Raw genomic sequence first — 22864 nt, forward strand, 5'->3', positions numbered from 1 at the left:
GGGGTACAATCCATAATCTGAAGCGGTACACTCCCATCTCTCTTTTCCTTTGGACGCTTTCCACGAACAGGGGGAAACATTTTATACCTATTGATAAGGACATGAAATTAATAAATGTCTAGATTTAGGCTGAAATTAATTCATTAATTTTTTAACTTGACTTGAGAACTATGACTGATAATATATTTAGAAAAAATATTTATTTAAGTTGACTCTTATAAAATTTTTTGCAATAACAGACCTCTAGACAATTTTAACTATATATTTGGAGACAACACCCCCTAAATATCATTAAGAGAACGAAAAATGACTCAGAAATAGAATGATCATTTTATGTATGAAGTTGTATAAAATTTTTAGTCTCACGACCCCCAAAAGTTCAAGACCGTTAAAACATATGTTTACATATTTTATTACTTTACAAAAATTCAGCTCGCGACTCCTAAAGGTTCAGGGTATTATGATTTTTATGTTAAGATTAATTTTGAAAAATAAAAAGGAAAGTAAAATAAAGATAATAATATTTATGAAAATAATCATTTTTCTTCTTATTATTATTTTTCAAAAATATCCTTCAATAAATTTGTGAATAAATGTATTATTATTATTTTTCAAATAAACGGTCGTATCCTGGGTAGGACTTCCTACGCATCTCACTAAAAAGTGAGAATCAAATCCTCGTAGTTCATGAAGATTGTAAAAACTATGTTTCTGTATATTTAAAAATTTTCCTTATTTAAAAATAAATTTTTTCTTTCAAAAATGATTTAACTAAATTTGAGGATAAATCAATCTCTCGCATTTTAAAATTGCCTAAAGCCGGTCAACAAATAAATAGCCTTCCAAGAAAATGTCAAAGAGCATGTAGGATGCACATGTTGGTCTTTATAAATTAGGTCACCTGTCCTAGACAGACCCGGCCCCTGTGTTGAGTCCCGCTAAGTCAAATGCATATGATGCAAATAAAGCGGCACTTAATAGGGATAATCAGATTCTGAGTTTTCAGTTCTTCTAAGTTAAAATCTAATAAGGATAGGTGTCTAGACTAATTTTCCCGAGCGGACACTCGAGCTGGGGAGGGACAACTTGGTTGGTAGCAGGGCAACACCGCCTTCGTTGTCAATCCGAACCCCGCCTAACATGTGTTACTATATCCTTCACCAGATGCCTTGACACTCCGGCTATCTCAAAAAGAAAGTGGGATGCATATGCTACATTTCCTCTATCCTATTTTAAAGACTCAGAGGGGGTACACGAGAGAAGACAATATATAATACAGTTCAAATAATATCAAAGATGTAAATAAGCGACAAATAGCACATAAGGCCAACAAACACAATATCAATAATAATTAAAACAATTATAAGTCAATACCAAAAGCTCGAATTCTAGTTAATCCCCAGCAGAGTTGCCAGAGATGTCACACCCCTTTTTCGTCCGAGGGGATCGAGTTCGAAGGGTTTTTCCAATTAAAGTGATGGTATTGAATAAAGATTAATTTATTACAGAGTCGCCACTTGAAATTGAGTTATGGTGTTCTGAGTCACCTTTTTTGAATCCCTAATCAAAAGAAAATGACTCTTTATTGGTCTGCGAAAATAGAAGACCGGGTAAGGAATTCTGTTGACTGAGGGAAAGGTGTAAGGCACTCCTCGAGTCCCGTGGTTCTAGCACGGTCGCTTTTATTGACTTATCTTAACTTAAACTATTTTGACATATTATGTTAGTAGGCCTTAGTTCACTCATTTTTAATTATACTAAAACTTGTCTATTATCTTATATTAAATAAATCGTGTGAAAATTAATTTTAGAAAAATATTTACCAAAGTGCATTTTTGCATCTTTGAATTTTAAAATCTCGAAAAGATGCGTACGCCGCATTCTTTATTAAGACAAATATTTAAAAATACTTTAAAAATTTCCTAGCGTTAAAGGCGTTGGTTTGTCTCTCATAAATTCGAGTAGCTAAACTTAATCATTTTTTATTCTTTTCTTTCAAACCTTGGACTAATCCGCAACTTGTTTGCTCCCTCACAATATTTTTCACTCCCTCTTCTTTTGTTATTTGTGATAAGTCTGAAAAAATTTATAATCTATCTCATTCATTTTTCAAAAATTGTCCAAAAGATATTTCGCTAAACAATTTTATTTCTATGTTGAAACTTAATTTATTTTTAAAAATAAAAACTTGTTTTCATCCTTCTCGCATGACTAAATGATAATTACGGATAATAATACGCAAGAAAATCCATATAATTGAGTGGATAAATCATTAAAGAGATATGGAATAAAATAAGAAGTCTAGTAATAATCTAAGAAAATACCTAATGCAGTAGTTATCATATTAATTAACATATTAATGACTAAATTAAGAATGATTCACGTTGAAATATTTCTTTAACCACTAAATTTTTAATTTCTATCAATTCAATATATATACATGGAAACTACATTTAAGCTACTGATTTTCATGACTTTGAAATGCTTAAAATTTAGGAATAATAAAACAAACTAAAACACATTACAAATATTAAAACAAACAAACTGCATGCGACCAAGAAAAAAAAAATATAAAAATACAGTCATACTTACAATCCTATAAGTAAATTTAGCATGTTCAACTTCACGTAAATTCATTACTCTAAAATTAATAGACAGTTAATAGATGATCAGGATCCTTGTTTCTAAATGATATGAAACAATTATCACTTTCCCAACTTATATGTATTCGTTGTAGCGCAAAATGAATCAACTACAAACTCAACAACTACTAAAGAACATTAAATAGATTAAAGTAGAGGCAAAATTGAACTTTTGACAGACGATCAATCTTTACACACCAAATGGCACATGAAATCATCAAAATAACTTCGTTCATATTTCAGTGACATAATTATAACAAAATAAATAAACAGGGTTTCAATAAGAACCTGTTTGATGAACTAGACTAAATATAGAAGCAAGAACATTATCATCGATAACTCGAACGGAAACCCAAACTCAACTTTCCTCTTTTCTCTCTTTTGTCTGATCTTCTTCAAAGTTTTTTTTTACTGTGTTTTCTCTCTGTTAATTTTTCTTTGTTTCTTTGTTTTTCCCTCTGTTAAACTGTTAATTTTTCTTTGTTTCTTTGTTTTTCACTCTGTTAAAATGTCTGATGTCTCTTCTGATTTTTCTGATAAAAAATATGTAGCATCCTAAGAAGGGGGTGAGAGTCCTATAAATAAGAAATTATTGGGGGGGGGGGGGGGGTAGGGGAGGGAACAATTACTTAGGATAGGAATGTGTTTTTAAATTTTGAAATAAATTATTATTATTATTATTATTATTATTTAAAATAGAAGACAATAATAAAAATAATAATAATTATAATAGTAACATTTATTTAATTTTATGTTTAAGAAAAATATAATAAAATTTACAATTAGTTAAAATAATACCAAAATTATTAATTTATTAAAATTTAGAAAATAAAATCATATATTTTATTTTATTATTAGTTTTAATATCTCAAAATTAACTTTACTTAATTTTAATTTTTAACTAAAAATTTATTAAAAATAAAAATAATAATCAAAAAATAATATATGATTAAATATTTAAAATTGAGGGAGGATCAAAAATCACGTGTCTACACATGTTGATTAGTATTATGTGCATATTTTATGCCTTTTAAGTGATTGATGAATTAAGCATGTGAATTGATTGGTGAAATTATATCATGTTAGCATATATTCAAATTCATGCCATGCAAGTGTTTGTTAAAAAGCCCTAATGAATGAATGATGATCAAGTACTTAGCTTACATGTTTCAAACTTGTGCCATGTCTCTTAATTTATGTTATCGAGTCCTGGGGTATTTATACCCGATAATTTAGTTGTTTACTTAGAGCCATGGTCAGTTATAGAACAGTATCAGTCACGTCATGATCAGGAGTACCTTCAGTCAGTTACAGAAACTCAGGAAATCTCAGTAGTGTTCGTAATTCAATCATAGTACTCAGTTCAGACCTCAGTCACATTATGTGCTTAGTCAGTTAAAAGAATTCAATAATATTCCGTCAGTCCACGGAGCTCAGTAAACTCAGTTCAGTTCAGTCAAACAGTGATATCAGTAACAGTTCAGTCTAGCCTAGTACAGACTAGAAATCAATTCAGTGTCTATTCAGTTGGGAGTACGATTCAGCACCAACGAACCCAGGGATAGGGGCATTCCTGCCAGAAGTGGGTTTGACCCTTAGTAGTAATCCCTGTATTACAGAACTACGTAGCCAGCGTAGGTTGAGATATTTTCCTGCCAGACATTATAAAGGTTGATACATCTTATTTGAGTTTTCCTGCCAACGAGGGTTGATGGAAGAGCTTCCTGTTAGAGAGAGTTAACTCACAGCTTGTACCTACCCGTGGCACGATATTGACACCCTTCCAACTGGAGTTACAGGTTGGACCCCAATCAGTTTAGAGAGGGGCATGTCGGTTAGATGATTACCTTCCACAGTCTCAGTTTCAGTCTCGGTCCTAGGATAGAACTCAGTTTAGTTCTACAGATTCAGGACTATCAGATATAGTCATTTAGCTCAGTACGGAACTCAGTATAGTTCCACAGAATTAGATTGTCAGCTACAGTCATTCAGTTATCAGAAATACAGCATCAATAAACTCATACATTAGTAAATCAGTATTTATATTCAGTATTCAATATTATCACAATCTTAGTTACTATATACGTATTCATGCATGTACTCATATTCAGTCATACTCATGTTATACAGTCATTATTATTCATGCATATGAACCCATGCATTTTAGCCTACCTCACTGAGCATACCGGTACATTCAAAGTACTGACGCATGCTTTTCTTTTGCGCTATGATGTCTTATATCATAGGTTCAGATGCACGGGCTTCAGAGCACCCTTAGCAGTTCAGATTCTCAGCATTCAGAGTAGTGGTGAGTCCTCATAGTTCAAAGACATGCTTATTATTCACAGTATTTCAGTTTATTTTAGTAGTTAGAGTTAGTTGGGGGCTTGTCCCATCAACACCACGATTCAGACAATTTAGAGGCTTCTCAGACTAGGGTATTTTCAGACAGTTGTTCAGTTTTTTTATATTGATTTTCAGTTTTCGGTATTATGATACCTTATTTAGCTTTTTTCCGTGTTATAAAATATTGAACCTTATGGCAAGTTTCTACCTATTTTTGCATTTTTACAAAATTATTATTCAGTTGTTACAGCAGGTACCAGTCATGGATTAGCTTGTGGTCCTTCGAGATTATAAGCACCGTGTGGCATCTGGGGTACAGACTCGGGGCGTTACAAATTTGGTATCAGAGCCTAAGGTCCAATAGTGTCCTAGGAAGTTTGAAGGCCGTATTTAGTAGAGTCTTGTGCATGGGTGTGTTGCACACCACACTTATGGATAGGAGGCTACGAGATATTTTAGGAAAAGTTTCTCTTCTTTCAGTATTCGTGTCGTGCGAATGAGCGTGGGCTCAAGTTAAACTCTTAGTCTAATTCATCTTTTCCTTATGCTTCCACAACATGTCTTCCAGAGAAGCTAACAAAAGAAGTAACGAAAACCAGTCAGCCCCTCTGCCCGTTCAGACAAATCCCCTGAATGAGCATATTTCTCACACTAAACTTAGAGCTGTTTTTACCGCCTTAGCTTATTCAGTAATTGCTCAGAATAATCAGCTGGCTGTTATCCTATATAGGCTTATGGCTCATGCTCTACAGGGTGGGGAGGAGAGGCATAAGAGGAAGGGGAAAAGGAATAAGAGGGCCTGAATGTTAAGGCCGAAGAGTGCCCAAACAAATCTTTTTTGCCAGAAATGTGGCAGAAACCATCAGGGTATCTGCAGGGATGGCAGTGATGTGTGTTTCTAATATGGCAAGCCAAGCCACAAAGTTAGACAGTGTCCTCAGGTGGGTTTGCAGAGTCAGCATAATCGTCCCCCAGCTCAGTCCGGTCGCTCGAACCAGCAAGGTGCCTCTTCTAGTGCCACTAGTGGGCAATGCCCAAACAAACTCTATGCTCTTCAGTCCTGGCAGGATTAGGAAAGTTCTCCTGATGTGGTCACTGGTACGTTACAAGTTTTCCATTTGCATATTTACGCTTTACTAGATCCAGGAGCTTCCTTGTCCTTTGTTACTCCATATATAGCATTTGATTTCGGAGTCAGTCCCAAAATTCTAGCAGAGCCCTTCTCAGTCTCTACCCCAGAGGGTAAATCTATCATTGCCCGACGGTTATACAAGAACTATCCAGTTATGATATCTCAGAAAATCACTTCAGCAGATTTAGTCGAATTAGATATGACTAATTTTGATGTCATTCTCGGCATGGATTGACTTCATTCCTGTTATGCCTCAATCGACTATAGAAACAGAATTGTCCAATTTTAGTTTTCGAATAAGCCCATCCTAGAGTGAAGAGGTAATACTTCAACACTTAGGGGTCAGCTTGTTTCTTACCTTCGAGCTAAAAAATAATAGCTAAGGGATATGTCTACCATCTCGTTAGAGTCCAGGACTCTAGTTCAGAAACCCCTACTCTTAAATCAGTATCATTAGCATATGAGTTCCCAGATGTATTTCTCAAGAATCTTCCCGGAGTTCCTCCCAAAAGGGAAATTAATTTTGGAATTGATCTTCTTCCAGATACTCATTCTATATCTATTCCGCCATACAAAATGGCTCCAGAAGAACTTAGAGAATTGAAAGAACAGTTAAAGGATCTCCCAAATAAGGGATTCATCAGATCCAGTATGCCCCCGTGGAGCGCGCCAGTGTTATTCGTGCGTAAGAAAAATGATTCTCTCAGAATGTGTATTAACTACCATTAGTTAAATAAAGTCACAATCAAGAACAAGTATCCACTTCCCAGAATCGATGACTTGTTTGACCAACTTCAAGGTGTTAGCTATTTCTCTAAGATAGACCTCAGATCAAGCTATCATCAGCTCAGAGTCAGAGAATGTGACATACACAAACAGCCTTCGGTATGGTTACTTCAAATTCTTAGTCTTGTCCTTTGGTCTTACCAATGCCCCAGCAGCTTTTATGGACTTGATGAACCATGTGTTCAAGCAGTACTCAGACATGTTCGTTATAGTCTTCATCAATGACATTCTTGTTTATAGCAAACCCATTAGTTATCCTGATATCTATTCATGTCTTACATGTCGACGCTATGATCATAGCCCATATTTGTACACGTCAGCTAAAATCATGCACGCTTACAGTTTCTAGTATAAAGGGTTCTAATTTACTCAGTGTCACGAATCATTTTCCACGAATACCGAAACTCCAGACTCAGGTCATGCAACTCATGACTCATGCGCCCATGTCATGCTTTACAGTATGTTCAGTTCATATAACCTATGCTCCACGCATAATGATCAGCTAAGCTCAGATTATTTCACGTATATTTTCAGTTTAGATCTGCTGGTGAACCCATGGTGTTGATATTCAATCCCTCAGGCCTCAGTTACAGTTTAGGTTTAGCACTCAATACTCAGTAACCAGTATTTAGTCTCATAATTCAGTAAAGAACTCAAATAGTTCTACAGAACTATGGCTATCAGTTATCAATTACTTAGCCATCAAAATTTAGTACTTCAGTTACAATATTAGATATAAGTTACTCAATTATCAGAACCTAGTATTCAATTCCCATATGAGTGTCAGTTATAGTCCAGTTACAATCTCAATTACAGTCTCAGTTACTATTTTAGTTACAGTCCCCGTCCCAGTTCAGCAATCAAATCAGTAACTCAGTCCAGTTTCAGGTTTGCTTGACCATAGTATGCAGCTATCAGTTATTCAATTATCAGTATTTCAGTACCTCAGTTTACAGACTATTTCAGAATCATGTTATACGCTTGGTCTTGCATTCTCAAATGATACAGTTTTTATTTTTCACGAATTCATGCTCAGTTATCTCATGTTACCCAGTCAGTTCTTACCTCGTGTTCATGATACTCTACAGTTTTAGTCCTGTCATTCAAACTAAGTACAGTTCAGTCTTACATGCCTAGTATTCAGCTATCAGTCATTTAGTTAATCAGATAAGTTAGTATGCTTATGCATTTATGCGCAGCGCCCATGTGAATATTTTTCAGTAATTTTACGTGAAGTGTCGTACTAAGATGGGGAGTATAGTTGAAAATAAGTTTCCAGTATGAGTTAGTCCGTTAAGCCAGTAATTCAGTTTAGCAGTCAGACGGAAAAGTTCACGTGGTGTAGTTTTCCACTTTTCCATCTAGTCGCACTATCTGAAGTCTCATGAATGTAACCATTCTACGATGGCCCAACCTGGTAGTTGCGAGCTCAACTCAGTTCAGCTTTCATGCCTCAGTTTCAGATCCTCGATATACAATCATGATTTAGTTAGTAGGTTCCCTGTGCATCATCTCAGTTTTTCCTCAGTATCTCAGCCAAGTCAGTATTCTTCGAGGGACATAATGTCCCAAGAGGGAGATACACTATAACCCCTGAGCTTTCGTGTCCTAAAACTCCCAGCTTCTCCTCACGTAATGAATCCAGTTGGAATAGTGGGTACTCATAGGTTGACCCTCAAGTTCCAATCTCAACCGTAAGCCATGTATTTAGAGGCTTAGTTCAACTCAAGATATTCAGTCCATGTATCACATTTCAGGCTCAGTAATGTTCTCATATTCCCATTCATGCGTGTTCAGTAAATGATCTCGAGTTAGAGGGCAATGATTTTGTATTCCTGAAAATCTCTCCTATAAAGGGAGTGAAAAGGTTTGGCAAGAAGGGGAAAGCTCAATCCCTGATATTTCGGTCCTTACCAAATTCTCAGCCGTTTTGGAAAGGTAGCTTACGAGCTTGAGTTGCCTTTAGACCTTTCTTCAGTTCATCCAGTGTTTCACGTCTCCTAGCTAAAGAAATGCATAGATGACCCAGCAGTCGTAGTACCTGTAGAGGGCATAGACATTCAGAATAGCCTCTCTTACAAAAAAGATTCTATTCAAAATCCTTGACTATTATATTCACAGACTGAGGAACAAAGAAGTCCCCCTAGTCAAAGTTTTTTTGGCGAAATCAGTCTGTTGAGGGGAGCTACTTGGGAAGCAGAAGCAGACATGTGGACCAAGTATCATCATTTCTTCTTCGCTAATCCAGACTCAGCTCAAGTTAATATCTTTCCTTAAGCTTATTCAGTTACATGTTCAAATTTTAGTTACAAACTTGGTATCAGTTACCATTGCATGTTCAGTCATATGTCCATGAGTCAGTTCAGTCATGAATTCATGCATCTGATATGTATGTTTAGTATGAGAAACTCGGCTAATCAGTAATCCCAGTCATGCATTCATGAATTATGTTCAGCTATGTACTCATACATTAGATATGCATGTTCAGTATGATAATCCAGTATATCAAAAATCTCAGTTATGTGGTCATGTTTCACAGGTTCATGTCCTGTAAGTAAATTCAATCTACTAGTATTCTCAGCTTAGCCAGTCTCATTCGAGAAGAATGTTTCCAAGGGGGATATAATGTAAGACCCCACAAAATTCTTAGCTTAATTCAGTCATTTAAGCTTATTAAGGGGTCTCATACTTATAATATATTAGCTAAGTATTCAGACTTAGCGTCATTTTAGACTTCGAAAGTTGACAATCTTATTTCATGACCTTTACGTCCTTTAAATATCGATATTTAAGTTAATTCATGATCAGGAATGTCAGTAGAGGTTTCCGGACAAGTTTTGAATTTTTTGGACCTCGTTTAGACCATGTTTGAGTGCCCAAAATAGTGGGTCGACGCGATCTCGACGCATTGCGTCGACCATTGCGTCGATAAGATAGTTTTTCCCCAGTTTCAGTGCAAATTCCAGCGAACCGATGCAAACTCGACGCGGCGCGTTGGCTATCGCGTCGATGCCAATGATGCGGCTCATCGGCCTGCGCATCGGTAACACAGTTTATCGGTATTAAAAGGCCGCATCCTCAGGGTTAATTAGTTTTTTTCCCACGCCCTTCAGCCCCAAAAACACGAAATTAAATCCTTTTGAGAGCAATTATATTCATTCTTTCACCAATTGCTCAAGAACAAAAACCCTAGGTGTTCAAATTTCAAATCAAGAACTCAATAACTCACCATCAATCTCTCAGAATTCAGGCACTAAGATATGTGAAGTGTTCATTCAAGGGTCTCTTCCACCCTTGGAGTCTAAGAAACTATTTTCAAAACTTCAAGTATATGAATTTCATGTTGGGTTTGATTATATTCATGTTTATAATGATGAATTGGGTTTCAAATCCATGTTTTATAATATATTTCATGTGGGGTTAAATGATCTATGTGTGCTACCATGTGAAATCATGTTAAAGCCTTCAAATTGTGATTTTAGTAATTGAAATTATGTGCTCACATGTTGATTAGTATTATGTGCATATTTTATGCCTTTCAAGTGATTGATGAATTAAGCATGTGCATTGATTGGTGAAATTATATCCTGTTAGCATATATTTAAGTTCATGCCATGCAAGTGTTTGTTAAAAAGCCCCAATGAATGAATGATGATCAAGTACTTAGCTTACATGTTTCAAATTTTTGCCATGTCTCTTAATTGATGCTATTGACCTGGGGTATTTATACCCGATAATTTAGTTGTTTACTTAGAGCCATGGTCAGTTATAGAACAGTATCAGTCACGTCACGATCAATAGTACCTTCAGTCAGTTACAGAAACTCAGAAAATGCATTAGTGTTCGTAATTCAGTCACAGTACTCAGTTCAGACCTCAGTCGCATTTTGTATTCAGTCAGTTAATAGAATTCAATAGTAATATCAATAACAATTCAGTCCAATCTAGTACAGACTAGAAATCAGTTCAGTGTCTATTAAGTTGGAGTAGGATTCAGCACCGAGCGAACCCAAGGATGGGGGCATTCCTGCCAGCAGTGGGTTTGACCCTTAGTAGCAATCCCTGTGTTAGTAGCAATCCCTGTGTTACAGAACTACGTAGCTAGCGTAGGTTTAGATATCTTCCTGCCAGACATTATGAGGGTTGATACATCTCATTCGAGTTTTCCTGCCAGGGAGGGTTGACGAAAGAGCTTCTTATCAAAGAGGGTTAACTTACAGATTGTCTCTACACGTGGCACAATTTTAACACCCTTCCAACTGGGGTTACAGGTTGGACCCCAATCAGTTCAGAGAGGGGCATGTTTGTTATATAATTACCTCTTATAGTCTCAGTTTCAGTCTCGATCCTAGGATAGAAATTAGTTCAGTTCTACAGATTCAAGACTATCAGATATAGTCGTTCAGCTCAGTACGAAACTCAGTATAGTTCCACAAAATCAGGACTATCAGCTACAGTTATTCAATTTTCAAAAATACAGCATCAGTAAACTCATACATTAGTAAATCAGTATCCATATTCAGTATTCAGTATTATCACGATCTCAGTTACTATATACGTATTCATGCATGTACTCCTATTCAATCATACTCATGTTATATAATCATTATTGTTCATGCATATGAACCCATGCATTTTAGCCTACCTCACTGAGCATACCAGTATATTCAAAATACTAACGCATGCTTTCCTTTTACGCTATGATGTCTTATATCATAGGTTCAAACGCACGGGCTCCAGAGCACCCTTAACAGTTCAGATTCTTAGCATTCAGAGTAGTGGTGAGTCCTCATAGTTCGAGGACATGCTTATTATTTACAGTATTTTGATTTTTTTCAGTAGTTGGAGTTAGTTGGGGGCTTGTCCCATTAACTCCACAGTTCAGACAGTTTAGAGACTTCTCAGACTAGAGTATTTTCAAACAGTTGTTCAGTTTTTCGATATTGATTTTCAGCTTGGGTATTATGATACCTCATTCAGCATTTTTCAGTATTTTACAGTATTGAACCTTATGGCAAGTTTTTGTCTATTTCCTTATTTTTACAGTATTATTATTCAATTGTTACAGTAGGTACCAACCATGGGTTAGCTTATGGTCCTTCGGGATTATGAGCACCGTGTAGCGTCCGGGGTATAAACTCGGAGCATTACATTATCTTCCTCCGTCTCCTCTCATTCGCCACCCCTGAAGAAGCCACTGTCGAACGTTGTGAATACAAACGCTGCCTCTGTATTTAATCCCCTTTATCCTTCTTCCATCAACAAAATCAACAACCCCATCCTACTACACCTCAAAACCCTAGCTCCGTTAATAACCCTAACGCCTCAAAAAAATTTAAACTGTTTCTGGACTTTTCGATAATCGACTAAATTTGAATAAGCAACAATAACAACAAACCCAGTGTATTCCCACAAAGTGGGTTCTGGGGAGGGTAGAATGTTAGTAGTCCATACCGCTACCTCCAAAGAAGTAGAGAGGCTGTTTTCGATAGACTCTCGGCTCAAGATAGAGAATAGTAAGCAAAACCGTAATGCACCATTAAGTATGGTGGGTGGCATAACATAAAAGGAATGAGACATACTAAAAATAAAATAGAAATCAGAGTAATACGAAATAAGATAAATAAACGCAATATGAAATAAGAGATAAGAAATATGGCATCCGGAATGTACGACCCCCACCTATGGACACAGTCATGGGATTACTAACCCAGCTATACATGAGCTCTTCTACTACTAGCTACAACCCACGCACGCGACCTAGCCTTTTACCCTTATCCGTGGCTTCCACACCTTCCTATCTAGGGTCATGTCCTCAGTAAGCTGTAGCTGCTCCATATCATGTCTAATCACTTCCCTCCAGTACTTCTTTGGCCTACCTCTCCTCCTTCGAAATCCATCCAATGCTAGCCTCTCACACCTACGAATTAGGGCATCCGTGCCCCTCCTCATCACACCTACGAAAGCCATCGAATTTTGAAATTGAATCGTGAGAATGATTTGAATGAAGCTGCTTTGTACACGCGTCATTCTATTAATGCGAAGGGATAGGTGATTTTGGATCGTTTAGTTTTTGATTTATGAAGATGGTATTTTCCGACAAGATTTTTGCTGGAAAAATTAGTTGTCGAAGAAGGTCGGGAGACGGGGGAATGGTTGGATGTATGTGCGGGCGAGGGGGGGGGGATGCGGAAGAGGGGAGGGAATGATGGGTTAGATGTGTGGTGGTGGTGTTGAGTGGGGGATGGGGGACGGGGGAGGGGGGAGGGGGCGATGAAGAAAAGGATAAAGGATTTTAGGATTTTTTAAAATTATTTTTTGTCCTTTTATAAAAAATTTACTTTTTTAAAAAAGAAATGTTGTTAAATGAAAAATATTGATTCCACTCACTTAAAAATGTGTGTTTGTACGCATTTTTTCAGCTCAATAATTTAATGGTGATCAAAAGAGTTTAAAATATTGTATTTTAATGAGTTAAAGGGTTCAAATAACAAAAAAAAAATAAAAATATCTATATTATAAATTCAAACAAGTACAAGAGTCCATTTGACCACTTCACCTAAATTGGATTCACTTCATTAGGAGTAATCCTTAGGCCACACATATACTTATCTTCTACGTCGAAAAAGTTAAAGAACAAAAGGTACTTTTTTTCTTAATAAAAGGAGAAAATATAGTACATAGAAAATAAGTGGAATATTCTTTTTCTCAAACTTGGAAGTCCGTAAAGGAGTACAGGTATAATTGAGTCCCCTTATTAAATAAAGAAAACATTTGTATTTAATTTGTAAACCCCATGTGTTTTTATCTTTTTATTTTACTTCAAAATATGTTGTATTTTCAAAATATGTGTGTTTTTATCTTTTCTATTTTATTTCAAAACATGTTATATTTATCAAGAAGAAATTAATAATATTATTCAAATTTTATCCTTAATTAAATAAAAAGAGTTTTATATGATTAAGGTTGCATTTGTTCTTTTTAACATTCAGACGTCTGAATCTGAATGCACGTTTGAATGGTTAAGATGTTATCTCTAGATTTGAAAACTGAATGATAAGATTGTTTGTTTTTCAACATCTGAATATATTAAAAAAATTATATATATAATAAACTAAAAAATACAATTTAAATAAAAAGGTAATTATATATCAGAAAAGTATGTAATTTAATACAACAAAATTACTATTTGATTGAAAAAAATATTTATCTTTGTTAGTGATAGTGGAGATGTTTATAATGGTGGCTACGGTGATAATAATTGATATTAGTGATTTGTAATGTTAGTGGTGATAGTTGTGATGGTTGGTATTGTAGTCACTGTTATGATGGTGGCGGTTGATAGTAATGGCGGTGGTTGCGATGTGACATTGCTTGATGTTAGTAGTTGGGGTGTTGATTGTGATGGCTGAAAAATGAATGATTGATGGTTGACGATGTGTTGGTGCTAGTTGGAGATATTATTAGTTGTGATGGTGGAGATGATTGTTAGTAGAGATAAATTGTAGCAACGATAGTGATTGAAGTGATGATAGAGGTAGCGTTACTAGTGACAATGGTGGTGGTCGCCGAAGAATGTGTGGAGGTTGTGATGTATTAGTGGTAGTTAGCGGTGGTACTAGTTGTGATAGATGAGTTGGTCGATAGTAGGGATTGACAGGTAGTGATTGATGATGGTGGTGATTTTGACGGCAGTGATGGCGTTAAATATAATTAGAATAATAGAGGTAGTAGGTGTGATAGTGGTTGACAATAGTGGTTGGTAGCGATATTTTGCTGTCGATGGTGGTTGTGATAGTGGAGGTGGTTGGTGGTACTGGGTGGTGGTTGATAATGATGGCAGTGACAGAGGTGGTGACTGATGATTATGAATAGAGTGACGGTGAATGTTATTCAACACCGGTCATAATACCTCTTCAGACCCATTAAGACCTGATTCTAAATCTGAATGATTAAGACATATTCAGACCTATTAAGAGTTAAAATCTTAATAAAAAATAAATGCACTTAATGGTGTGAACCATTCAGATTCATACCTCCATTAAGTGCAAACAAATGAGCCCTAAAACACTATTAGATAATTGTGAAACAGAGGCAGTCATAACTAGCAGACTACTGACTAAAAAACTACACGGAGGGCCTTTTTTTTTCCCTCCGATCTAGTTTTCGATATTTGCAATGAAATCCAATTAAATTCAAATTTACGTCGAAAAATCTCACATTAGGAATAAAGTGCTTCCTAACAAAGACGGAAATCCCATATTGGGGTTAACCGTTCCTTAACAAAGGCAAGCACATATTTAGAGGGACTCGAACTCGACACCTTTGGTTACGACTTTTTTTTTTCAATTCTGTTCGCAATTAAGTGATGCATAATATATAAGCATGTCTTTTAATTTGACCTCATCCGATATTTATATCCTCCAACATGTATAAAGTTGAACAAATAGACACATGCATTCTATGTGACCTAATACATGTAGGAGTTAGGACACCATGTAGGACATAAATTAACACGTATCTACTTATTGCATGGAATATAAATTAGCCACATAAAATATCAAATCTCACATATTTATCTACTTGTTAATTTTATATAAAATTAAATAGATATTTGTGCATTATATTATTTTGTCCGTTTAAAAAGGAATGACCTACTTTGATTTAATATAAAGTATTTTTTTTTTTTTAAATTTTATGACCTTAAATTAAAGTTATATCAAATATATCAAAATATCATTTAATCTTGCGGTGTTAATCAGAGTAAAAAAGGAAAGTAGGTCGTAAGTAAATTTGAAGCCAAAGTTAAAAGATCACCATTATTTGTTATGCCTTCTTTTTACCCTTTTGCCCTCTCTTCTTTTATTTAATCATCATTATTCACTTTACACCATTACCCTTGTCACTTCTTCCAATAAAAAGTAGTGGAAAAAACAAGGAGACTCACTTTTGCAACCAATTTATGTAAGTACCTTTCTTCTTCTTCTGCCTTCGAATTGAAATCACCAAAAAAGAAAAATGGTGGACTTGGCTAGGGTTCAAAAGGAGCTGCATGAATGCAACAGAGATTTTCAGGTATCTGGTATTAATGTAAGCCTTAAAGGTGACAGTCTGACTCACTTGATTGGTACAATCCCTGGTCCTACTGGTACTCCTTATGAAGGTGGTACTTTCAACATTGATATCACTCTTACTGGTAAGTGGTAGCCCCTATCAATTGCTTTTTGCTCTAATGGAATATAGGAAAAAAAAATTGGGTTTTTTGTTCTTGTTTGAGTTTTGAAGGTGGGTTTTTGTGTTTCTTGATTTTTGGGGGGTTCTAGGGTTTTGAATTTGGATTGAGAAAAGTGATATAGAATAGTGAATCGATTAATGGGGTGTGTTGTTGAGGCTTTCTTGGGTAAAAATTGAATCTTTTTCAGCTAATGTGGCACATGAAGAGTTTTGAAGGTGGGCGTTGTGTTTCTTGATTTTTGGGTGTTCTAGGGTTTTGAATTTGGAATAGAATAGTTTATAAAAAAATGTGTGTGTGTTTGGGCTGTTTGTGTGTGGGGGTGGGGGTGGGGTTGTTGTTGAGGCTTTCTTAGCTAAAATTTGAATCTTTTTCAGCTAATTCGGCACATGACTTGTGCATCAACAAAACAGGTTGTGTTTTTGAGGCTTTCTTTAGTAAAAGTTGAACCTTTGTTAGCTAATGTGGCGCATAAATAGTGTATCAATAGATGGGGGTGTGTTATTGAGGCTTTCTTATCTGAAAATTGAATCTCTTTTTAGCTAATTTGGAGTCTATCAACAAATGGGGGTGTGTTATTGAGGTTCTCTTGGGTAAAAATTGAATCTTTTTCGGCTAATGTGTCACATGAATAATGTATCAACGAAAGGGTGTGTTATTGAGGCTTTCTTAGGCAAAAGGTGAATCTTTTTCAGCTAATATGGTACATTAAGGAATTTAAGGGATAGATTTGTTTCTTTGTTTAATTTGTTGTCAGGCCCTTATGTTAGGGGGCAGTGTTGAAAGGGTTTCAATGTGATAGTTTATACTCACATCCATTGTAGCTCAAAAACGAAATCAAGATTGAAGTTAGCAATTGATTTCAACTATACCCATAATGGCACATTATTTAAGAAGAAGTCAATCCACTTCAGTTTAAAACCATACCTTGTATTTATTGTTTTACTTAATGGGCATGAAAAAAGATAAAACGAGTATATCGACTTGAATGAAGATGAGTTGGACCATTAGTTATTGTTGCTATTTTGACATATTGATTGTATACTTCTGGTGTTTCTTAACTTCCAGCAATTTTTGTATGGATTATTTCTGCTGTCTTGATAATGTCAAGGGTTCAACAACAACAACATCCCAATGTATTCCCACATAGTGGGGTCTGGGGAGGGTAAAGTGTACGCAGTCCATACCACTACCTCCGAAGAGGTAGATAGACTGTTCCCGATAGACCCTGGCTCAGGACAAAAAGACGGTAAACAAAGGTGTAATAAAACATGAAACAAGATGAAATAACCGAATTAAAACATCCACAAAGTATTATTATACACGCACCTAGCCCAAACCCTCCTAGCTAGAAACTCTAACCTATGCACACAACGCTACAACTACTAGCCAGGCTACACCCACATGCACTAGCCCTCTAACCCAAGTCGCATCCTCCATACCTTCTTATCTAGGCTCATGTCCTCAGTAAGCTGTAACTGTTCCATGTCACGTCTAATCACCTCCCTCCAATATTTCTTCGGCCTACCTCTACCTCGCCTGACACCATCCAAAGTCAATCTCTCACACCTACGAACTAGGGCCTCAGTGCCCATCCGCATAACATGCCCAAACCATCACAACCTTACTTCCCGCATCTTGTCCTCCACCTAAACCACTCCCACCTTCTCCCGAATAGTCTCATTCCGAACCCTATCTCCCTTAGTAAGTCCACACATCCAAGGCAATATCCTCATTTCCGCCACTTTCAACTTTTGGATGTGCGAGTTCTTGACTGACCAACACTCCGCTCCATACAACATGGTCGGATGGACTGCTACTCTATAGAATTTTCCTTTTAGCTTGGAGGGGCACCTTCTTATCACACAAAAGTCCCGAGGCGAGCCTCCATTTCATTCATCCTGCCTCAATACGGTGAGTGACATCTCTGTCAATCTCTCCATTCCCTTGAATCATTGACCCAAGATACTTAAAACTATCCCTCTTACAAACAGCCGGGGGATCCAACTTCACTACCACCTCATCCTCATGCTTCACGTCATTGAAATGGCATTCCAAGTACTCCGTCTTGGTCCTACTCAACCTGAACCATTTAGACTCCAGGGTTTGTCTCCAAACCACCAATTTATCATTAACACCCCCCGAGTCTCATCAATCAAAACTACATCATCCGCAAATAGCATACACCAAGGCACCTCTCCTTGAATACACCGAGTCAAAACATCCATTACCAATGCGAATAAAAACGGGCTAAGAGTTGATCCCTGGAGCAACCCTGTCAAGTCAGGAAAATGCTCGGAATCTCCTTCCACCGTCCTCACCTGAGTCTTTGCTTCATCATACATGTCCTCTAGCCTCGAAGCATCTCCAAAGAACCTCCCTAGGGACTTTGTCGTACGCCTTTTCCAGGTTGATGAAGACCATGTGTAAGTCCCTCTTCCTCTCCCTTTACTGCTCCACTAGTGTCCGCACAAGGTGAATTGCCTCGATCGTCGAGCGACCCAGCTTAAATCCAAACTGGTTTCCAGAAATAGACACAATCCTCCTCAACCTCTGCTCGACTACCCTCTCCCAAATCTTCATAGTGTGGTGATAATGTCAAGGGTTGATCATATTTCAAAGCTGTCCTTAGTTATCGAAATATGCATAATCTTTAGGGTCTTCCTACTGCTGGTACTGAAATATTTACCTCCTAGGACTGGCTTCCTTGCATGAATCATGTTGAAAACAAACTTGTATGGGTACTGAGTACTAGGTAAAATTTCATTTACTCACATTGTCGGTGACATCTGAAATTCATCTTGAATGAGTGGTAGTAGGTAAAAGACCTGCCAAGGTAAAAAGGTTTAGGCTTCCTCATGTGACATGTCTGAAGAAAAGAAAACTTCTGGAGGAGCTCAAGCTTATTTTTATAAGGAATTAGTCTAGGATGTAGATATCATTGTTTTTTGCTCACTTGTACAAAAACTTCCAGCACTACTTTTATGTTGTTTATGAATATCACTTTTGGTTTGAAGGGAGGTTATATGGAGGTGCCTAAACGTACACTAGAGCGATTAAGGACATGTACCATGGAGCCAAGATCTGTATAAGGATGATTGGGGGGAGGGGACACTTAGAGCATTTCCAGACCTATACAAGAGCCTAAGGAATAAAAAATATAAATAAAGAACTGATTCTGAAGGGAATCAGACCTATGCAAGAGCCTAAGGAATAATTTCATTTGATGTAAAGTTACAAATGGTTAGAAAGAGTAAGGAGGTGACATCACCGCCAGAGAAGATGCTGCATCAGAAGTAGTGACAGCCGACAGAAGTTTTTGAAGAGGGAAATGGTCGGAACTCTGGACGGGATATTCAGAGGATTAGGAATGAAAAATAGAAAGGCGCAGGGTTTATTTTTAAGTTAATATATCCTTTTAGTTTTTCATTGGTCACATGTTTTCATCTTATTGGTTTGGATTGCCATGGCAGCAACAATTGCCACACACTTGGGTTTGTTTATACAATGTCAGGAAGTGTTCAATAGACACAATTTAAATCCACATTAGGTGTCTAATAGGTCACACCTTTAAATAATCGTGGTGTCTAATTGAAAACTCATGACAAGTGTAAGGGGCTATCTAGGTATTCTGCCTCTTTTATTCGATAAAAAAAGATCTATGTATTTGACCTTTAAACGCCAAAGATATCATTGGCATAGATTACAGTTTGTTAGCAGTAACTTAGTTTTTATGGATAACTCCTGAATCAAGAAGCTTTGTCTTTGCAGATGGCTACCCGTTTGAGCCTCCAAAAATGAAGTTCGCCACAAAAGTTTGGTATGAGAAAACATACTTGATCTATCATTGTTTGTTTGTTTCTTCATCTTTGTGGTAACTGAAATTATACCTGTACAACACTTCATACATTGAACTGCTGATTAGGTTGTAATAGGAATTAGGAAGGAATAAACAAATTGCAGATTACCTACTGAATTGTTAATGATTGCAACTATGGACCGTCTCTTGTATAGAATATTGACAACTCATAATTTCCTTCCTTCAGACTTTCTATTATGGGCTTATATGATGTACTCGTACATAAGAGCATTTAAATTACTTGATACTTTAGAGTCGTCCAGTATAAATTTAAGGTTTGGGTGGTTGGTGAGCGGGAGGTGATGAAAAGATTCTAGAACCAAAATATTCCTTCTAGTAAAACCGAAGTATATAATCATTTTTTAAATACTCAATAGTTATTTCATGGAAGTTACTTTTTTGGAGTTCTATAGTCTGTCCGCAAAGTATAACTGTCCCCTTCAGAAGTCGGTGACAATAGCTGGCCCTTCTATCCTTCTCCACTTAAATACCAAGCTTAGTGTGCACCACTTAACGAAGTTTTCAATTTCATCAAATAGGTGATCTTTTCACTGTTGAACTAGAATTTAATCACTTAAGTCACTCTTTAGCGTCACCAGAGCTGAGAAGTCATTTGCACATATTTTTGACATTTCCTTGGAGTGTTTTGTCCTAAAATAGTTTCTCAAGAAACCAGAAGCATGACCATACGCCATCTCTGTTTTTCCTAAGTGCTACACTTTCTCCATGAAATGCAATTAATAGCTAATTTCAAATATCCACCTTAATGTATCATAGGAATTTAGAATTACTCTATTTTTCTTCCTATATTAAAGACACTAGGAGAGCACTGAGATTATCGTGGTCATTTCACTAGAGCTTAAACATAAAACTTTTCACATCTATCATTCAACCTGTATTATCACCATAGAATTGATAGCCACAGATACCCCATCACTGCACACAATCTCTGCTCACCAACCATCAACAGACACTTATGTTTTACCCAAGGGTGTGGCCTAGTGGTCAATGAAGTGGCTTGAGAACCATGATGTCTCAAGTTCAAATCCCAATGGAGGCAAAACACTGGGTGATTTCTCCAGATCTGTCCAAGCCTTGATGTACAGAGTTATTCGGTACCTGTGCTGATGGGAGCTAGCAGGTATCATGTGGAATTAATCGAGGTGCACGCAAGCTAGCCAGGACACCAGGTTATCACAACAAAAGAAAGCATGCAATGAAGCTTCCGGGCTTCCTTAAGAGTGATATTTTTATAGTAGGATATTCACTACCAAACAACTGTCTCTTACATAGGCCCCAAGCTTTATCCAGTTGAAGTGTTAAATTAGCCCCTTTAATGTATGATAAAGGTCTTTTTTCCTGTCCCCTTCTAGTGAAATTATGATTCAAGTGCTTTTACGTATTGAATTCCCTTTGAAGGCATCCCAACATAAGTAGTCAAAGTGGAGCAATATGCCTAGACATCCTGAAGGACCAGTGGAGCCCAGCACTAACTCTCAAGACAGCTCTCCTTTCTATACAAGCATTACTTTCTGCTCCTGAGCCTGATGATCCACAAGATGCAGTTGTTGCACAACAGGTGCTTCATACATTCAGTAATATTCCCCCCACCCCGAATCTTGTATTTGCTTACTTTCCATGTTGCTTGACCTTATTTTGTGTCCTGCATCCTTCTTGCTGTTGCAGTATCTTAGAGACCATCAGACCTTTGTCGGCACAGCTCGTTACTGGACTGAAACTTTTGCAAAAACATCCACACTTGCCGCAGACGAGAAGGTGCGCAATTCTTACATGTTTTTGTTTCCTCTTTTCGCTTTTTTTTTTTTTTTGGTTACTTACTATAGACAGGAAATTTTTTATTAAATCATGGATAGATCTTGGAATTTCGGCGGTCCTTTATAGATACCTACAGCGTCCAAATATGCTACTGAACTATTACAACGAATGCCACAGGTACACAAGCTTGTGGAAATGGGCTTTCCTGAAGCTCAGGTGAGGAGTACTTTGGCTGCAACTGGTTGGGATGAAAACATGGCTCTTGAAAAGCTGTTGTCCAGCTAGAACCCTTTTACCGCAACTCATATTTTGATACAAACGATTATATCCCTCCATCAGAAGCAGTTGACCAGAAAACAGTCGCTCTTCTGTTGCTTGGGAATCTTGTTTCTGTCTCCTTTATGGTTTGCTGTTGACATTTCTTCACATCCTGTGAAGATTCTAATGTCATTTTTACAATATCAAGCAAATTGCATATGAATCTTGGGGAGGAAGTGGATTTTCCTTGTGAAATGTTATTAAAAATGTTCAGCCTAAGCTTGCTTGTTGCTGCCTCCTTTTGTACATTTATTCTGATAAATTAATGTATTGCATTGTTGATCGCACCTGTTATTCTCTAAAACTGAGTACTGCATTATGCCCTTTCTTACAGTTCATCTTTTTCATCAAGTGACAGAAAATTTTAATACAATTATACACAAGTTATGTATGATCTTTTTAACTCAAAAATTATTCCTAATATTGGATTGGGATGGTCTTAATACAGTGGGGGTTTATATAGCTGATCCTTGCTTTTTTTTGAGACAGGTGATGTTCTCACTTTGTTAAGCAAGATGGTGCTGTATCATATATGTTAGTTGTTACAAAAAACTAGTATTATAAAATGTACTAGTCTAGTTTATTACGTAACGCCAATTTCAAGCATAATCTGGTTGAACTCTTTATGAACAACTGTTTGCCTCTTTGGTATCTATGAATATTTTTCTTTCGCTTTGTTCTAAGGTATGTTTCTGCATAGTTCTCCTGTTTCATGACGTAGCTTGGTGGTCACTACAGATTACGTTTACTTTAATTTGTCTATGTCAATTGGCC

At 36.6% G+C, this 22864-nt stretch overlaps 1 protein-coding gene across 1 annotated transcript; it reads left to right on the top strand.

The window, feature by feature from the left end:
* Positions 1–15768: 15768 nt before the first annotated feature.
* On the top strand, positions 15769–22377 carry LOC107875818 (ubiquitin-conjugating enzyme E2 27). The gene is made up of 5 exons (XM_016722664.2): positions 15769–16101; positions 19909–19957; positions 21416–21575; positions 21683–21772; positions 21950–22377. Exons 1-5 carry the CDS (start codon positions 15924–15926, stop codon positions 22055–22057), a joined length of 585 nt encoding a protein of 194 aa, XP_016578150.1. The 5' UTR covers positions 15769–15923; the 3' UTR covers positions 22058–22377.
* Positions 22378–22864: the final 487 nt, after the last annotated feature.

The sequence above is a fragment of the Capsicum annuum genome, chromosome 6 (assembly GCF_002878395.1).
Source record: "Capsicum annuum cultivar UCD-10X-F1 chromosome 6, UCD10Xv1.1, whole genome shotgun sequence".
In the NCBI taxonomy this organism is placed as follows: Eukaryota; Viridiplantae; Streptophyta; class Magnoliopsida; order Solanales; family Solanaceae; genus Capsicum; species Capsicum annuum.